The sequence below is a fragment of the Gossypium hirsutum genome, chromosome D05 (genome assembly GCF_007990345.1).
Source record: "Gossypium hirsutum isolate 1008001.06 chromosome D05, Gossypium_hirsutum_v2.1, whole genome shotgun sequence".
NCBI classification, from domain to species: domain Eukaryota; kingdom Viridiplantae; phylum Streptophyta; class Magnoliopsida; order Malvales; family Malvaceae; genus Gossypium; species Gossypium hirsutum.
In genome coordinates, this window is record NC_053441.1 from 11,771,067 (window position 1) to 11,788,024 (window position 16,958).

The following is a 16,958-nucleotide window of genomic DNA, read 5'->3' on the forward strand; positions in this document are numbered from 1 at the left end:
GTGTTTGCATGGTTCGGCCAACCTATTTTCTTCTCATTATCGCTCAACTAAATTCTACCACATTTCTCCAATAACCGATCATGATAGACCAACGTCGTGGTTGCGTCCTCAATCCAGAGAATAAATACACAAAAAACCCAAACCTTTTTCAATCAAAAAGGAAATGGGTGGTCAAAATTTGCCTCAAATTAGTAGCAATCATCGCACAATTGGGCTTGGCTTGGAGAAGTGCCTAATTGTCATTTGACTATGCAGAAAGAAAGAAAATAAAATAAAATAAAATAAAATGCGTATTTAGCCATCCTAGCTCTTTTATAACTTTCAAACAATCTCCGTTTGACTGGATGTATAATTTCATTTGAATATGGCCCCCTCCCCAATGTCCATGTACAACAAATATGTAGTATTTAATAATTCTCCTAATCAACACCTCCATTTCCATGGCTTGCCTTTTGCCCATTGGTTTAAACAACCTAACTACTAATTATATATGATCAAGTATCTTTCTTTACTTAATTATTGTTTTAATTTTTCATGTAATCATTGCCTCAAATTGCTTTTCCAATCATTCTTCTTCCTCCCTATTTTTTTAATGCGGTGGTATTTGTTTAACTATACCATATCTTTGAAGAATCCCAAAAAATATATTTGATATTGTTGATGACATGTATCAATAAGAATAGAAACAAGAAAGAAGAGGGGGTGGAGTAAAAGAGATTAATTCACCTAAATAGGCATAAAGTTAAAGGAGGATAATCAATGTAAAGATAGAGGAAACTGAGTGCAGATTGAATAAGTGTTTAGGGTTGTTAACGGAGAAGAAGACCCCTTTCCCATCGTTATGAGGGTATTTATAGGGGAGGCTCTCTTGTCTGGTAGTGGTGATATGAGAAATCATTACTAATGAGTTGTCATCTTGGAGTGTGTGGGGATGTATGTAATGAGATCTTTTTTTTTTTTGAGGTAGTATGAGATTATTATGCTCAAGTGGGTCCTAGTGATCCCTAAAAGAATGTTTACATTTGAAAGAATGTTTACACTAAAAAACGGGTGGCATAGAGGAAGAGGAGACCAAGTAGTTGGCCACCCGATGCCTAGTTGGATGTTGCAAGTTGGGGCACCGTCTAGGCAATCTCCAAATGAAGAACTGACCAAGTAATGTCAAATAAAAAGCGAGCAAAGGGCCACCCATGAGCGTCTCTTAAGCACTTCTCGTGGTGCCACATGTCATCACCATATAGGGTACAACAAATATATTGTTATAATATTTGCTATATATATATTGGTAAAATAAGAGTAAAGAATAAAAAAAACCTTAGATTACGATCCACATTAATATTTGTTTATTGGTTTATCAGTTTATTCTTTAAATATTATTCAATTCTTCACTAATTTATAATCATCGAAATATGTCAACGAAAATAACTTCCAAACTCCCTTAATTTTCTTTTTTTGGTGATTACAAGATATTTTCAATTTGGAACAAGTCCAAAAACTTGCTCAACTCAAAAACATGGACAAGGACAAGAAGCCAGTTAGGCATGCAGTTTGTAGTTGGTTTGGTATTGGAAAGTAGAATATTTGGTTTGGGTTCGAAGGATGTGGGGAAGTTTGAGAAATTAGCAAATAAAGGGAAGGGTTGGGGCATCCACATCCTCTTGGGAAATTGTGCAAATGCTAACATTGTAGCATTAGGCCCAACGTCAATCTCTCTCTGCACCTCAAAGTCGGATAATATGCTTCCTCATTTCCACGTTTCCTTTTTCTCTTAAAACAAACTGGAGATTGAAAAAATATTCTATATTCGCAGATATGTTAGCCTGTCCTCACAAAATGACGACTTCAATATGAAATTATGAGTTTTTCAGGTTCAATATATACTTGCATGAGTTTTCTTGACATTGGAAATTGAATGGAAACAAACATGGGTTTAAAGTTGAGAAAGCACTGAGATTGTATATTTTTTGGAGCAAATTTCGCAATTGATCACTAAGCCTTCCTCCTTACTCCAATGGGGTCACCTCTGCAGAAATATATAAGTTTTAGATGCCTGAAATTCAAACCCAAATTTACTCATCCTTTTAAAAAAAACAGATGTAGCTATGAAAAGCCACAATTTAGTAAAACTAACTTATAAAAACAAACTAAAAATCCTACTAAAGTAAGAAACAAAGATATTAGAGTTATCACTCCTTTTACAAGTAATCTATAGGCAACGGTGCAGTTGAAGATTATTACAAAACAATTTATATTCTTTGTTTATTTCAACTCAGACAGGCCATTAAGTTGAATGATATATATATAGGTCACTGTCAATCACACAGACCATTCTCGAGTCCTAAACTGCTCTTCCAAGTTCAAAGCCTGCAGGTGGACGCCAGCTGATGATGGTTTAACTGCAGTCTCAAAACTCCAAAAGTAATCTCCAATTATGCATTGCAGATTTAAGTAAGGTTGGCACAGTGGAGCAATAATGTCATAAACATTTCCCTTTTACAGGGAAATAATTGTATCTACAATGTAGATCTTAAGAATACAATTTCTTTCAGATTTCACTAAACCAACATGTTAAGGAAACCAAAAACCTTTGAAGAGTTAAAATCAAAGTAAAGGCTAACTGTCATATCTTAGGAATGGATTTTACTAGAATCGATTGCTTCAAGTATAGCTTTCTCTTCATCGAGGCTGCTTCTCCACTGGTGCTTTTAGTTTCATATTCCTTTTCTCTTCCAATATATGCTTAAGGTCCATGCTGCAGGTTCTCAGGAATCATCGGTCTAAGGTTGTCCATAACTGGAGGAGCAGTACCAGTTGTAGTTGAACTTGAAACAGACGTTGAACCAGCAATTTCTTCTGTTATACTTGCATCCTTTTTCTTTGTTCTCATGAGAAGGTAAGCTGCATCAATCACAAAAATTTCCATCAGACATGTAGGAAATCATGTTTCTGAAAAAGTTACCTTGTCAGGGACAACCTACAACTCCAACATTCACTTTGACAACTTAAAAAAGAAACTTATGGTAAAAAGTTGAGTTGGGACCAGGAGAATGGGGAGTGGAGGGAAGAAAGAAAGAGCAAGTGTAATAACTTGGTGGGGTGGACCACAATACAAATATAAGATTCTCTCAGACAATATAATACATGAAACTGTTGATAGAACCAGAGAGCACAATTAAAGAAACAAAACATTAATGCGAATTATTACGGCCCGACATCAAAAAGCAACAAATATGTGCTGCTCCTCAAGACCTCAACTAACCAAACAGCATATAGAGAATATATAAAATGTTTTATTGCTTATTAAGAACAACTGGTTCTGTTTGAATCCAAAGGTAATTATCATTAATTATTGGTTACTGTCAGAATACCAACACAGGAAAAACCAGAATAACCATGATCAAAGAACCAAACATGATCGCTAATTATTACAACCCGACAACAAAAAGCAATCAAGATGTGCTCCTCAACTACACAACATATATACATAAAAGAAAAAGCCGTTTGTTGCTTATCAAAAACAACTAGTTCAATTTTCAGAAAAAGCAATCACTAACACTTGCATTATCAGAACACAAAAGTCACAAGATCCCAAAAAACGCATCAATACATCCTTTATTACCAATCAGCAATTGCTCATTTTACCTCATTAATCGTAAGTGGTTTCACTGATTGGAGGCTATTCAGTGCAACTTTCTTGCAATTGCTGTATGAACACTGAAGCAATCAACTACTCCACTAATCTCCCCTTAGTTAATTTATGACTGATATAACTTACACCTTATTACTAAAATGTTGATGGCATATCATATCAAATCAATCAACATCTTTCAAGCAGTCATTGTGTTGGTGGGTGAGCAGGGTCAAGATTTGTGGATCATTTCACGTGTCATCATCTTTATAAGAAAGGATGAATATGGAGATAATCACTCCATAATGCTTGGCTTTGGAATGTATAGCTATGCATTTAAGAGAATACCATAACATGGCATTTAATGCAAAGTTTTACTAACATCAAAATGAAACTCTAATTCCAGAAATTTTATTAAAAATATTTACCTCCATCAAACGAATACAAATTGGACTCTGAATGTACCTAAACAAATTATGCATTACTAGTTTATATCTCTGAATAGTTCATAATTATAGAATGTGCCAGTCCATCATATCTACTCCCAATGAAAATTTCTTTTAGTTATCATAATATTTATTCTAGGTGAAGGAATAAAGAGCATGATTGGTCACCTAAACAAGTAAAAGATAAACTAGTCTATCACATGGACATGCACTAAGGGTTCCATGATTGACAGCACTAAGTTTCAAACTCAGACTTCTTGGGATGACTTTACTAGCAGCAGACCAGAAAATTTTCATCCGGAGATTCCCATCAATATATTATTTGCGGAAAATGTTTCATATGTCAAAAGTTTTTCAACATAACAGAAAACCAATATCAGAGTTATTGCAGAGAATATGCTGATATTGACAATAATGAGTAATGGAAAACATCAAGTGAAAAAATGGGAATTGCATTACAGCGTAAAGACAAGAAAATTTCATCAGTGAGAAGCAACAAAGACGTGTGAAGTGGTAGGTTTTTCTTTTCATTTACATGCACCAAAATATAACCAAAATACATTGGTGCTAAATGGCACAACCAAGATTATTCATTTTTCCAAATGGAGCAGAATAAACAAATAAGCATACAGCAAATCTCGAGCATTAGGGATTATGGCTGTGTTACGATATTAACAAGAGAGGAACTCAAAGTTGCATACAACCCAAATCATTTTCATTTTACTAGAGCTTCAAGGTTTCATCTCCACCACATCTCCAAAGCTTAGGTACAATGGATGACAAAATTGTTTATCATTCTCTTATCTTTCACATTAAAACCATGCAGCAACTTGAAACGTATACTTAAAATGTCATAAGATAGGTAGCATCAATATATTTATCCAATAAAGTGGTATGCAGATAAGATTGATTAATTATTACTTAGAAGAATAATCTTACAGCGGAGATCAGACAAGAAATTATCTTACAGAAGGAGCATAAAAATGCAATGTGTATCAATATCTATGACATGTTATACCCAACACACTACAGAGAAATAACTGCAAACAAAATTTCTTATAGTTTTAACTAAAAGCCACTGAAGCTAGGCTATATTTAAATCTCTTCAAAGAAGCAACAGCTGATCAATGGACCAAAATTTGGGTCATGACAAAAAGTTTTCCATGAAAGAGATGAACCTACAAATTTATCTTAATTAGATTATTAACATTCTTATGCTCCATTTGATTGTTGATTTTGTTACTTACATTTTACTTCCAAAGAGAAAAGAAAAAAAAAAAACACTAAGGCTCTGTTAGGTTCATGCTTTTGCTTTTGCTTTTTTGCTTTTCTCAATAGAAATTGTAAAGCAAATGATAAAAAAATGAATTGAAAACAAGAGACCAATGGCAAAAACCAAAGGCACCAAGAAAAGCCTGAAAGAGCATTCCGATACAAAGCAAGTAACAGTTTTGAAGATTTTAAAATTCAAAGTGAATTTTCTTGTATCACGATCAGAAATAATTATGTTAAAATTGGTGGTACATTTTAAGTATTTAATGATTTTTAATCAAGAATGATTTTATTCCCTAGGGTTTGCTTTTGTTTTATAACAAGCTTGAAGATGCAGAAAAGAAATAGAAAAAACTACTAAAAGTATCGAGCTTTAACGGTATCCTCTAGAATCCTCAGAAGATTCCAACTACATTACACAACAACATTTAGATCATCCAGATCATGTCTTTTACATGGCATCATCCATATTAGAGTAAGCTCGGTATATAAGCTAAGTTGAGCTGAAGGTAGTTGAAGTTGGTTACGTTTTGTTACTGTCAGTTAAGTCAGATACATGTGTATAAACAAAATTTATAGTATTGAGAAGTTAAGTTTCATGAATGAAAATTCAGAAATCCCTTGCTCCAGTTTTATCTTTTTACTTTCTCTTACTATTTTATCACATTTTCTCAGTACCCAAACATCTTTCATTCGTTCAATTTAGTAATCTAATATGCTATCAGAGCTTCATAATTAAGATTCATCATCTACTAGGTTGTGCAAGATCTAGATCGTGAAAGGGATCGATGGCAGCATCAAATGGTAATGATACTCAAGATCTGCTTCTTGTTTTCTCTAATGCTCATAAAAGTACAAGAAAGTCAATTTTCAGTTAGATGAAAGTATGATTTTATTCCCTATGGTTTGCTTTTGCTTTATAACGCTTGACGATGCAGAAAAGAAATAGCGAAAACTACTAAAAGTATTGAGCTTTAACGGTATCCTCTAGAATCCTCGGGAGATTCCAACTACATTACACAACAACATTTAGATCATCCAGATTATGTCTTTGACATGGCATCATCCACATCACAGAAGGGAAATATACGGTATTTACAATCATATATTGGACCAATTCCACAATATATCTTTAAGGAAAACAAAAATATACTTATGTTATTAGTTTCCATGCTTAGAACATGCTTACACTCAAATATAACAATAAAGTATTTTGTACCCTAGGTAAAACCCTTCAGATCTGATTATGATGATAGCTATGACTTACAAACATTAACTTTCCAAGTCATTCAATATCTAAGTAAAAACCTTCAGATCTAATTATGAGTTAAGCTATCACTTGAAGATTATAATTCCCAATTATGCACAAAAGGAAGGAAATTAAATCTTAACACATATGAGACCCGCACTTGGCGAGCTTATTACTCTTGCGCTTCCTGCAATAGGCACACATCATGCTATGCTTAATCTACGTATACAAGGAAAGGAAACTTCAACTTTTAAAAGTATGATATCCAATTCAAGTCCCAAACATAATTAAAGGTTCCTTGAAGGTTGTATTATAAACTCTTGCCTTCCTCACATGCAGAGAAACACAACATGAACCAATGCAACTTTGCAAGCTCAAATCTAGGAAAGTTGCAGTAGAAAGATAATAACCTAAGAGTATAGTGAAGGAGCACACACGCAAATATATTACAGCTCCTGAACACACTACACAAAGTCTACACCTAATAGAAGTTTTCAAAAAGCAGACACACCTTATCATGTGCTACTCTATTATTGAGATATAGTTCAATAAAAAAATCATGCCTAACAAGATTACTTTGATCCTCAGGCAACGAAACTGACAGACCATCTGCCAAATATCTTGGTGCCTACAGTTATTAGATAAATGTCAAGTGCAAATAAGACTTCATTCAACATATGCAACAAATACCTAAAGAGAACAGTTAAGAACTAGGACGCATTAGTAAAGTTCAAACATGCCAAAACCAGTAATTTACGAGCAAGTTCTAGACCACCTTAAGCAAACTCAGCCTAGGGTCAGTTTTCCAACATAAGCACTTAAGGTGTCATGCAGGTATATTGTTACTAAACACTTGAGACAACAGATGATCCAAGAACAAATGTTATTAGCTGAGGGAGGGGGGGATATGTAAATAGCTGACTATTAAAAAAAGTTACACAAGATCATGCAATCCCCTAAAGCTATTTGAAAGAAACAAAGAAGAATGTTAATCAGAAGACCTGCCATGTTTTTTATATTTCACTATGAAAACATTTCTTGCAATGCAACCACTTATTTAATGTTAAACTACCACGCAAACTTTTCCTGTGGGTATGTCTGCTAATTCTAGACCATTCACCAATGCCAAGCTGAAGGCTTGCAACATAGGCCTGCATGGATCTGGATGCTTGGGATTTTATCATTTCTATTTAAATTGCCAATCCTTAGCAAATTGTGCACATCCCACATTGAAGTTTTATCATTCTCATTGTGCGTGAAGAATAACAATCAAACGCAATAATTGGCAACCAAGCCAATAAAAGAATTCCATATTCAACGAAGCATATGTATTTCATTGAATCTCAAACTGAATTATAGTCAAATCAATAACTTAAGCCATAAACTTCTTTCTAACAGCATTGACCCGTCAAAAACAGAATCATGCAAAACTAGCATAAAAAATTAATATTCAAGCCAAATAAGAAGAGACCAATTAAACTCCTAAGCATTAAAAAAACAAATTAAAAAGAATGAAATGACCTCAAACAGTAAAGCTGATAGCCAAGAGAAGAGAAGAGAGAAACTTGTAACGCCTTTGCCAACGATTCCATTGGAGGCTGAGGTAGTGGCAGATCCATTTTATGTGATGCTTGAAGCCAAATCTTTTCCTTTATGTTGCTCTTGAAATTGTTTCAGTTGAGCTGCAGGTTTTTTCTTTTTCTTTTACAATAAGAAAAAAAACAACAAATTTCAAACACCCATAGAAGTCTATTAGTTAAGAAGCAAAGAAAGCAGAGGCAAAAATTTAGAAAAGATGATTCATCGTAACATTTTTTTTCCTTTGTTTAGAAACAAAAGGGAAAAGAAAAAAGGGTTTCTGAAGTACAAAAAGAATCATGGATTTAGAGCTTTGACCCATCGCTTACTGTTAGATGAGATACCTTTTAAACAACAAATGATGGTCCTTATTGGAAAAAAAAACCTTCTTTGATTGTCCTCTGTGTTTCCCTTTTATCACTATGCATATTGCCTTAACGCTCTAATAAATATAATTAAAAGAAAAGAAAAAAGGGAAGGAAAAGAAAGTAGGGGAAGATTAAAAAAAGAAGAAGAAAAAGAAATGAATATATTTACTCCTTAATGAATTCTAACATTTTAGTTAAACTGTGAAAAGAAAAAAGTGAATTGTTTTGTATATATTTCGATTTTAATTTTTACATAAATGATATATAATATAAATTATATCAATTTTTTTTTATAAAATCATAATTAAAGTATCAACATTTCCTTGTTTAAAACAAACTTATTTCATCAAATTACAAAAAAGGTTATCTTAGGAAATTACAAATTAATTACTCCTAACAATCTAACAAAAAAAAGCAAAATAAGGTTCTTACAAATTTGATAATAATTTAATAATATGATAAAAATATTGATATCTAATAATTAAATATATATCGATCAATTTTAAATTTGAAATCTCTTAATAATTTAAAAATAAGATTGCTACAATTTTAAAAAATAATAATCTAAAATATAAAATCTAATAATACAGTAAAAAAATAAAGATCCATCATTTTTGAAGGAATAAATCTCAAAATTATACATAAACTTTGATTCAATGTGTATATGATACATGAACTTTAATTTGGTGTAATTATACACATGAAACTTTGATTGTGGTTCAAATATATAAATGAAACTTTAATTTTGATTCAATCATACACATTTAATGAAATAAACACATCAATTAATTTTTGTATGAGACAAATATAATTATTTGTATGAAATATATAAATATAAAATGATGTTATTTCAGTAGTTGAGTTAATAATTTATAAGAATTTGATGAAATCAAGATATCGTATATAAAATTGCAAAGATTCAAAATTCATGTATAAAATTACTATAATTTTGAGATTCATCCATTTTTCTTCGAAGTTAAATATTTAATGAAGAGTTAATATTATTGTGTTGAAAATAAATTTAAAAAATAAAGAATTAATTGTAAAATACTTGAAGGACAAAAATAGTATTTTAAATATCGTTAATTTTTACATTTCCTTTACTTTAATTTTTCTCCCACTTTGGGGAACTAAAAAATGGAGAAAAATATATGAAAAGAGAGGCTTTCTCAATTCCCTTACTTTGGCTCTCTTAATAAAAATAACTTAAAGCAAACAAAGGAAAGGAATCCCCTTCCCTCCCTTTACTTAGCTTTCTCTTATTTTTTTTTCCCTAGGAATACATCGAATTTTATATAATACAAGAATAATTACATACTAGGAGAGATCCACTTAGTATAATTTTGTACTAATTATTTTTGTATTAAGATTGTTTTACAGCAATATGAATGAATCCCTCTTTAGTATATATTACACCAATATTATTTGCGGGCAAAATTGCCTTACTCAAAATAAATACCAAATATAAATATCCGCGAAAAGGTAAGTGTTTTTTCTTTATAGTCGTATTCTCAAATATGCATCGAATATAACAATTTAACCCCCCCCCCCAAACATGATCAGCTTTGGAATGAAGTGGAAAAATGCAACTCATTTTTGTTTTGTTTTTTCATTCACGAGTTGAGTTCTCATAGCTTAAGGGGGAATCGGACTTCTAATCTGAGAGTACATACACTGTCAATTTACAAGTTCCCCATCTACTTGCCCTTCCTGCGGGTAGTGACAGTTAAACAAAGTATGCCTACACTACACTGTACCCTCATAGTATTTCTAATTTTCCTCTTCTGGGGAACAGGGATCTTTCCGTTAATCAGCTCCATGGGCGACCGCCACTGTATCCCTTACCTCGGTCTCGAAAACCACCATGACCTGATTCATCAAATATTGAGATGACAACGTAGCACTCGGGATGGGCATGCCCTATCATTTTCTAATGGCCCCTTCATGAATCAAGTATTGAGATGTGCAAAAGCTATCAAAACAAACTCGAGCTTCATTGAAATCCACTGAGTTTTGATGTTTGCCATATTGTGTCAATGTATCTGCATTGTACAAAGAACTACAGTAAACTAACCTGATGGGGGAGGAGGTGCACCGCGTCCCATTGCTGCCAATTCAGGACTGACCTTCTGGCCAGCTTCCTCAAGTATGGCAATAAGTTCTTTCGCAAATCTTGCATTTGCAGCTGTGAAGAAAGTATAGGCTGTTCCTTTTGCCCCTGCCCTCCCTGTTCGACCAATGCGATGGACATAATCCTCGAGAGATCCCGGGAAGTCATAATTGATTACATACTTCACATCTTTCACATCTGCCAACAACCAAACCTAATAAGTAATCCAGATGCTGAGGCCAGTAGAATTGACAACTCCCTTTCCAAAAGGTGTTGAAAGTCAAAACGAACACCCCATTTGGCATTCTAAACATATAAATGATTCTTTCCATCCTAAAGATAAGCTAATTTCTACAAACTACCATGCCACATTCTATATCGCAGAAGGAACCAAAACCACTTTTAATAGCCAGAAAAATTGCAATCAGGAGTGGCATGCTAAAATCTTAATGTCGGACACCAACATAGGTAGGAACCTAAGAAATCAGCGAGTCATCACCATGATCATTAATTAGTTAAGGAGACTAGCCCTGGATCGTGAAAGATATACATGTGAAGAAAAAATACTATGCAAACAAAACCAGGATAGAGCATATGCATACTGTACATGCATCAACGGTAAGCTACCTGAATGTTTAACCAAAAAAATAACAGTAATGAACATGGATGGCTATTCAATAAAATATAAATAACATAAGAAAAAGCAAATTCAAATAGGCCTGCCATGTTAGACATCTTTAGAGAAAATGTTCTAAAAGGTAACAGCAGTAAAATGTCTAACAATGTGAAGTTACAAATAGAAGACACAGAAGAATACAGGAATAAGGAACACCAACAGAAAGCAGTTTCTGGTAAATTGGTTATATAACCAAAAAATGTGTGTGAAAACTGAAGAGAAAATGATGATAACAATAACCTGGACAAATCTCACAAAGAAGACACATTAGGCACAAATCCTGTTCCATTACAAGTAAAAAGGCAGTGTACTAGTCAGAAAGAACAACAAAGGCACAGAATAGAGAACAAAGGAATATCCATACCTAAACCACGAGCTGCAACATCTGTTGCAGTCATTATAGGGCTCTTGCCAGCTTTAAACTCTGAAAGGACCCAATCCCTTTCTGCTTGACTTTTATCTCCATGAATTGACAGAGTAGGCCAACCATCCATGCGAAGTTGCCTAGTGATTTGGTCACAACCCTTCTTGGTATCCATGAAAATCAAAATTCTGCTGCCATCCATGATATCCTCGAGCAGCTTCACCAATCTGGGACATCAAGACAGATATATAAAAGCATAAATCCCAATACTATATGTTAAATGGTAAAACAACTAAAAACCAAAGAACAAAGTAAACTGTTTTCTACTTGTTATATTTCTGACTCTCTGAAACAATGTTAACATGTTGGCGAATTGCATGGTTAGCCTTTAAATCTGCAGATCCAATTACCACCTGCAAAAAGACCAAGGAAACAATAAATAAGTTAATAACAGAGCATAAGAGACAACAGAGAATAGCAAAGACCCCTAAAAGTACTTATACCATGTATCATATTACCACGTCTAGAACCATTAATTAAATTATGAAAGACCTGAAATTCATGAGTTATAAACTAACATAGATAAAGTGAATGAGATAATATGTGGAAATCAAATCTGCATTAAATAGAAGTCAAATTTCAAAACAGACACAGACAGAGAGAACATCTCACAGGAGAAGCCAATTAGTAAATAATACAAAAATTATGAAGCATCTTACTTTGTATGGGTTGTAAAGAAACTGCCTTGCCAACTGTTCAACCTCCTTCGGCCAAGTCGCGCTCCAATACAAAGTTTGACGGTCAGGGCGGATCTGCCAAAAAGAAAATACATAACACATGAGTAACACTTAGAGTAAGGGAGGTTAATGTATTGAGTGAGACTGACAATTTGTTTCACTCATACAAAAATTATACGTGCTACACAAGCACATATTCTTAGCTAAATCCAGGGTGAAGTCAGAGACTAACACCATTTCCTGAAATTAACACTCATATTTTTCTTCTAGCGGATGCAAGGATGCACTGTATTGACCAAGGCAAAAAATTTAAATCTTTCATAAACACTGAAAGCATTAGCTTAGATTTTTGAAATTAACACTCATATTATCCTAAAAGTTAAAGTCTGACTTATCTCTTGGATTAAAACTAGCAAAAATCTTAATATCATTGTTATGATTTGCAATATTTGAGTAGCATAGAAAGGTTAATAAAGAAGAATACATAAGAGAGTCCAGAAAAGTAAACTATTATGTCCACGGTGAACTAAATGAGTTAAGAAACTGTAATAGTCAAGGGCATAGGAAGATAAAGACAACAAAATGAAAGAGAAAGGTGTGAAAATATACCTGAGAAACGATTTTCCTTATCTGAGGTTCAAACCCCATATCCAACATCCGATCTGCCTCATCCAACACTAAATATGTAACTCTTCGCAAATTTGTGTGATTTGACTCCAACATATCTATCAACCTCCCTGGTGTAGCAATAACAATCTCAACACCTAATCCAACAAACAATATTAACCCTTTCATTAGTAACAATTATAAGCAATTACAAAACAATAACTGATTGTTTGAACTACAAATAATAGTCTGGAAAGCATCTTGAACTGAAAATTCATGTATAAGAGAATACAAGCAAGTCAGGAACAAGAAAATACAACCACGGAATATTACCACATACCTTTCTGGAGATCACGGACTTGAGGTCCCTTTGGAACCCCTCCGTATATGCATGTATTCTTGATCCTTGATGATGCACCAAACTTAGCAGCCTCTTGTTGTATTTGAACTGCAAGCTCGCGTGTCGGAGCTAAGACTAGTACAATAGGACCATCTCCAGGAGCTGAAAATATATACAAAAAGACTAAGAGTTATTCCATTGCAATTATTAGAAACATGCAGAGTAATAAATCATGATTAGGAATTGAATTTTTACCTAAAATTGGCTGTGCATTGACATGGACAATTGAGGGCAATAAATAGGCAAGAGTCTTCCCTGACCCTGTTTCAGCAATACCAATGAGATCACGGCCCTTCAAAGCCATCGGCCAGCCTTGAGCTTGTATGGCTGTTGGTTCAACAAATCCAGCTTTTGTGATTTCTTGCAGTACATAGTCTGGAATAAAAAAAAGAACACCAATTAACAAAGCAGAAAAATCAATGAAGATATTAGATACCTAAAATACTTCTAAACAAAATAATTTTAAAATACTGAAGAAAAATTTTATATAGCTACAAAATACCCCCGAACACTTCACACGTAACAATTACTTAACATCAAAATGAAATTCTTTTTTTTTTCACTACGCTAATATATGAACACACTCTTTACTGATCAAAAGATCGTGATATAACAGCAGAAAAATCATCAAATATATTATACATTTATGTCTGGAACAAAGGCTCAATTGTTTTTTGAGAAAATTATTCAAAATTCTTCTAATTGCAACAATGTGAAAAATTATCAACTATCCATCAAGTGAACATCGGAATCCAGAGCAATGAGTAGATAAAAAGCCCTGCCATCTAATATACTCGAAAAGAAGTAAAGATCACACCCTTAGAACAAAAAGTCATAAAACAACTTGCCCTAAAGCTTCTGTTTCTTCAAACAAAAAAAGACCCAAAAAATAACAAAAAGAAAAGGAAAAATGGATACTTAAATGACAAAATAAGCTGAATTATTAAAATAACCAAGAAAATTACCTGGAAACCCGATGTCACGAAAACTATTCACAGGCTTTGGAACATCACGACCTTCAACCGTAATTTCCCTTCGCCGCCGATAATCCTCAACCTCCGCATCAGACATTGCCGCCACTGATGGTGACTCAATATAAAAATTCTTCTCAAAAGGGGTCAACCCATCCAAATCCAACTTCCTAGGCGGTTCAGCACCATCATAATCCCTTCTGCTTGATGAGGACCACACTGAACCGTCATAAGCTGAAGCCCCACCAAACCCTGAGTCACTGTACCAAAATATAAGTTAAACGAACAAAAAAAAATCCAAGTACTAAAATTAGACAGGAGAACCGAAACTCCATGGTACTACAAACTTGATAAGAGATGTAGCCAAAGGCCAAGTGTCCATTGTGTTAAAGTTAATGAATCGACACAATGTTGGAACTAAATTCAATCATTCTAGTGCAATGTGTAGCTAAAACACCATAAAATTCATTGAAATATAACATAGACAAATTCAACAAAACTTCATCAATTTCAGTTTTGAGCCAAGCTAAAATAGAGAAACGCAAACCCCGTATATATATAACAGATAAACCTAAAAATAATCATGAGCAAATCAGTTCCAATCCACTATTGTTTCAACAAAGAGGAGTACTGAAATTAAAGGGAAAAAAAATACAACAAAACCCAGAATGATAAACCAATAAACATATAAAGAATTTGAGAAATAAAATAAAATTAATTGGGTAATGCAAATTTTTTTAGTAGTTACCTTCTACGATCGCGGTAAGAGGTGGGATCGCCGGAACGGCTATCGTATCGACTCATTTTCGGTGCTGTTATCGGAGAGATTATAAACAATTAGTAAATATTAATACAAACAAACAAGAATTAGTAATCGACTTCTGTCTCTCTGTTAAGAATTAATGGTTAAGGGTTTTAAAGTGTTAGGGTTTTTTATTCCACGGATTAGTTGGGAGGAAGAAGAAGAAGAATATTAGAAAAAAAATGCCCTTCCCTCATAAACTTACCCGTAGAGTGATAAATAGGCCAGTAATCAACTGACACGTGGAATAATGGCCACCGCCTCTTACCCTCCTGCTTGCTGTAAGACGTTGTACTTTCGAGCTTTTTTTTTCTATTTATCATTGTTTTCCTTTTGTAATGTAAAAATCATCAACTTCAAATGCGATCCAAAAAAATCATGCTTATAACGGTTGAGGTGGGTCTAGAAGCCCAATAAATGAAAATTTCTGAACCCACCAATAAAGCATTCTCCAAATAATTCTAACAACAAATGGGCTATTTGATTATCCTACTAAGCCCAAAACTAAGCGGTTCTATTATCCTACTGCCTTTTAATTTATAACTCACTTCTCAGAGGGCCGAACCGTCGATATTTGGTCCCAACATTTTCGAATGGATTTCCGTTTCTGTGTTTTTTTTTTTTTTTAAATATGAATTAGAGATGTTTTTATCCGTTTTACAGTGTGCTTTCAATTTGTATACAATTTAGGTTTTGTTTGGTTATATTATTTAAAAAGAAAACTGATGAAATTTAATATTGTTGGCAAAAGTGAAGCAATTAATCAACATTTTAAGAAATGAAAGCGAAACAAAATGACCGGTTCCCAATAATTTAGTCCAGCTAACGTTTTATTAATTAGCACAGTATAATAATATTCATACCATCAAACAAGCCTAGTAATTAATTGCCACAACAAACACTGATCACTACTTTTATTGTGCATCAAAGATGAAAGTCAAATCGCATGTTGGCATGAATATCTAAAGCTGGGGAGACAATAATTGAGCAATAAGAGATAAGGGCAAGCAATAAAAGGAAGTTTCTGGTTAGAAGCTGTTCTACGTTATTCCTCCAATTGGCAACCTCAAAAGGAAGCCTTTGCAGCAGATAAGTGAACATGCATTCATGCCAGTATATACAGAAAGATAAGTCAATTGGAGGAATGCAAATCTAATAGCTTTTTCCACAAACAAAAACCCTTTTTCTCTACCATGAAAATTTCCCCGCAAATACATGTAGGACCTCCTTTTACAATATTATATATCTGGACATAGGTCTCGTGAAGGTTCCTGTGCAATTTGTGGCAATCCAATCTTCAAGGGAGTCTTGACTACTACATTAAATTTTAAGTCAATTTAAGGTGGGTTTAGATAGGCGATTCAGTGCGGTGTGGTGCGTTTAGCTTACTTTTTCTCTCACGCTACAGTATCTAATTTCACCGCCACCGCTATTTTTACACTAACCGCGGCTAAACGCACCGCCCATCCAAACTCATCCTTAGAGTGTATCAAAGTATAACTTTATTGTAAAATATTCATTCTTGTCAAAATAAATTAATGTACAATGTCTAAAAGCTAATATAATGTTAGTACTAAATCATAAAGATACATCTTTAATCATGGTTATGGATGTAAATAAAGATTTATATATGACGTGGGAAATCATTAATATGTTTGTAAGAAAATAAAATGGGATGGGTGGGATCAAATAATTTGATTAGGGTCCCGTGTAGACAAGAGACGAAGCTTTCCCTATCTTTCAAATCGTTT

General features: G+C 33.6%; 1 protein-coding gene and 1 long non-coding RNA gene across 3 annotated transcripts; both read right to left on the bottom strand.

The window, feature by feature from the left end:
• Positions 1–2,411: 2,411 nt before the first annotated feature.
• Positions 2,412–8,728, bottom strand: LOC107906111 (uncharacterized). 2 transcript variants are annotated; one of them, XR_001686669.2, is made up of 3 exons: positions 8,518–8,669; positions 8,117–8,296; positions 2,412–2,898 (listed from the first exon to the last, which is right to left on the bottom strand). It is a non-coding gene; the product is annotated as an uncharacterized lncRNA (long non-coding RNA). The 2 variants fall into 2 exon arrangements; XR_001686668.2 differs by having other exon boundaries at positions 8,117–8,728.
• A 1,282-nt stretch (positions 8,729–10,010) lies between these two features.
• Positions 10,011–15,562, bottom strand: LOC107906108 (DEAD-box ATP-dependent RNA helicase 20). The gene is made up of 11 exons (XM_041093751.1): positions 15,413–15,562; positions 15,154–15,217; positions 14,400–14,665; positions 13,630–13,809; positions 13,375–13,536; positions 13,038–13,192; positions 12,411–12,503; positions 12,019–12,104; positions 11,692–11,918; positions 10,616–10,849; positions 10,011–10,410 (listed from the first exon to the last, which is right to left on the bottom strand). Exons 1-11 carry the CDS (start codon positions 15,528–15,530, stop codon positions 10,352–10,354), a joined length of 1,644 nt encoding a protein of 547 aa, XP_040949685.1. The 5' UTR covers positions 15,531–15,562; the 3' UTR covers positions 10,011–10,351.
• Positions 15,563–16,958: the final 1,396 nt, after the last annotated feature.

Excerpts from the sequence above, each read along its gene's own strand:
- LOC107906108 (XM_041093751.1), bottom strand. The coding sequence starts at position 15,530 with ATGATAAATAGAAAAAAAAAGCTCGAAAGTACAACGTCTTACAGCAAG. Across the intron at positions 13,810-14,399 it reads TCGTGACATCGGGTTTCCAG|ACTATGTACTGCAAGAAATC; the intron begins GTAATTTTCTTG and ends TTTTTATTCCAG. Across the intron at positions 12,105-12,410 it reads TTCTTTACAACCCATACAAA|GTGGTAATTGGATCTGCAGA; the intron begins GTAAGATGCTTC and ends GTCTTTTTGCAG.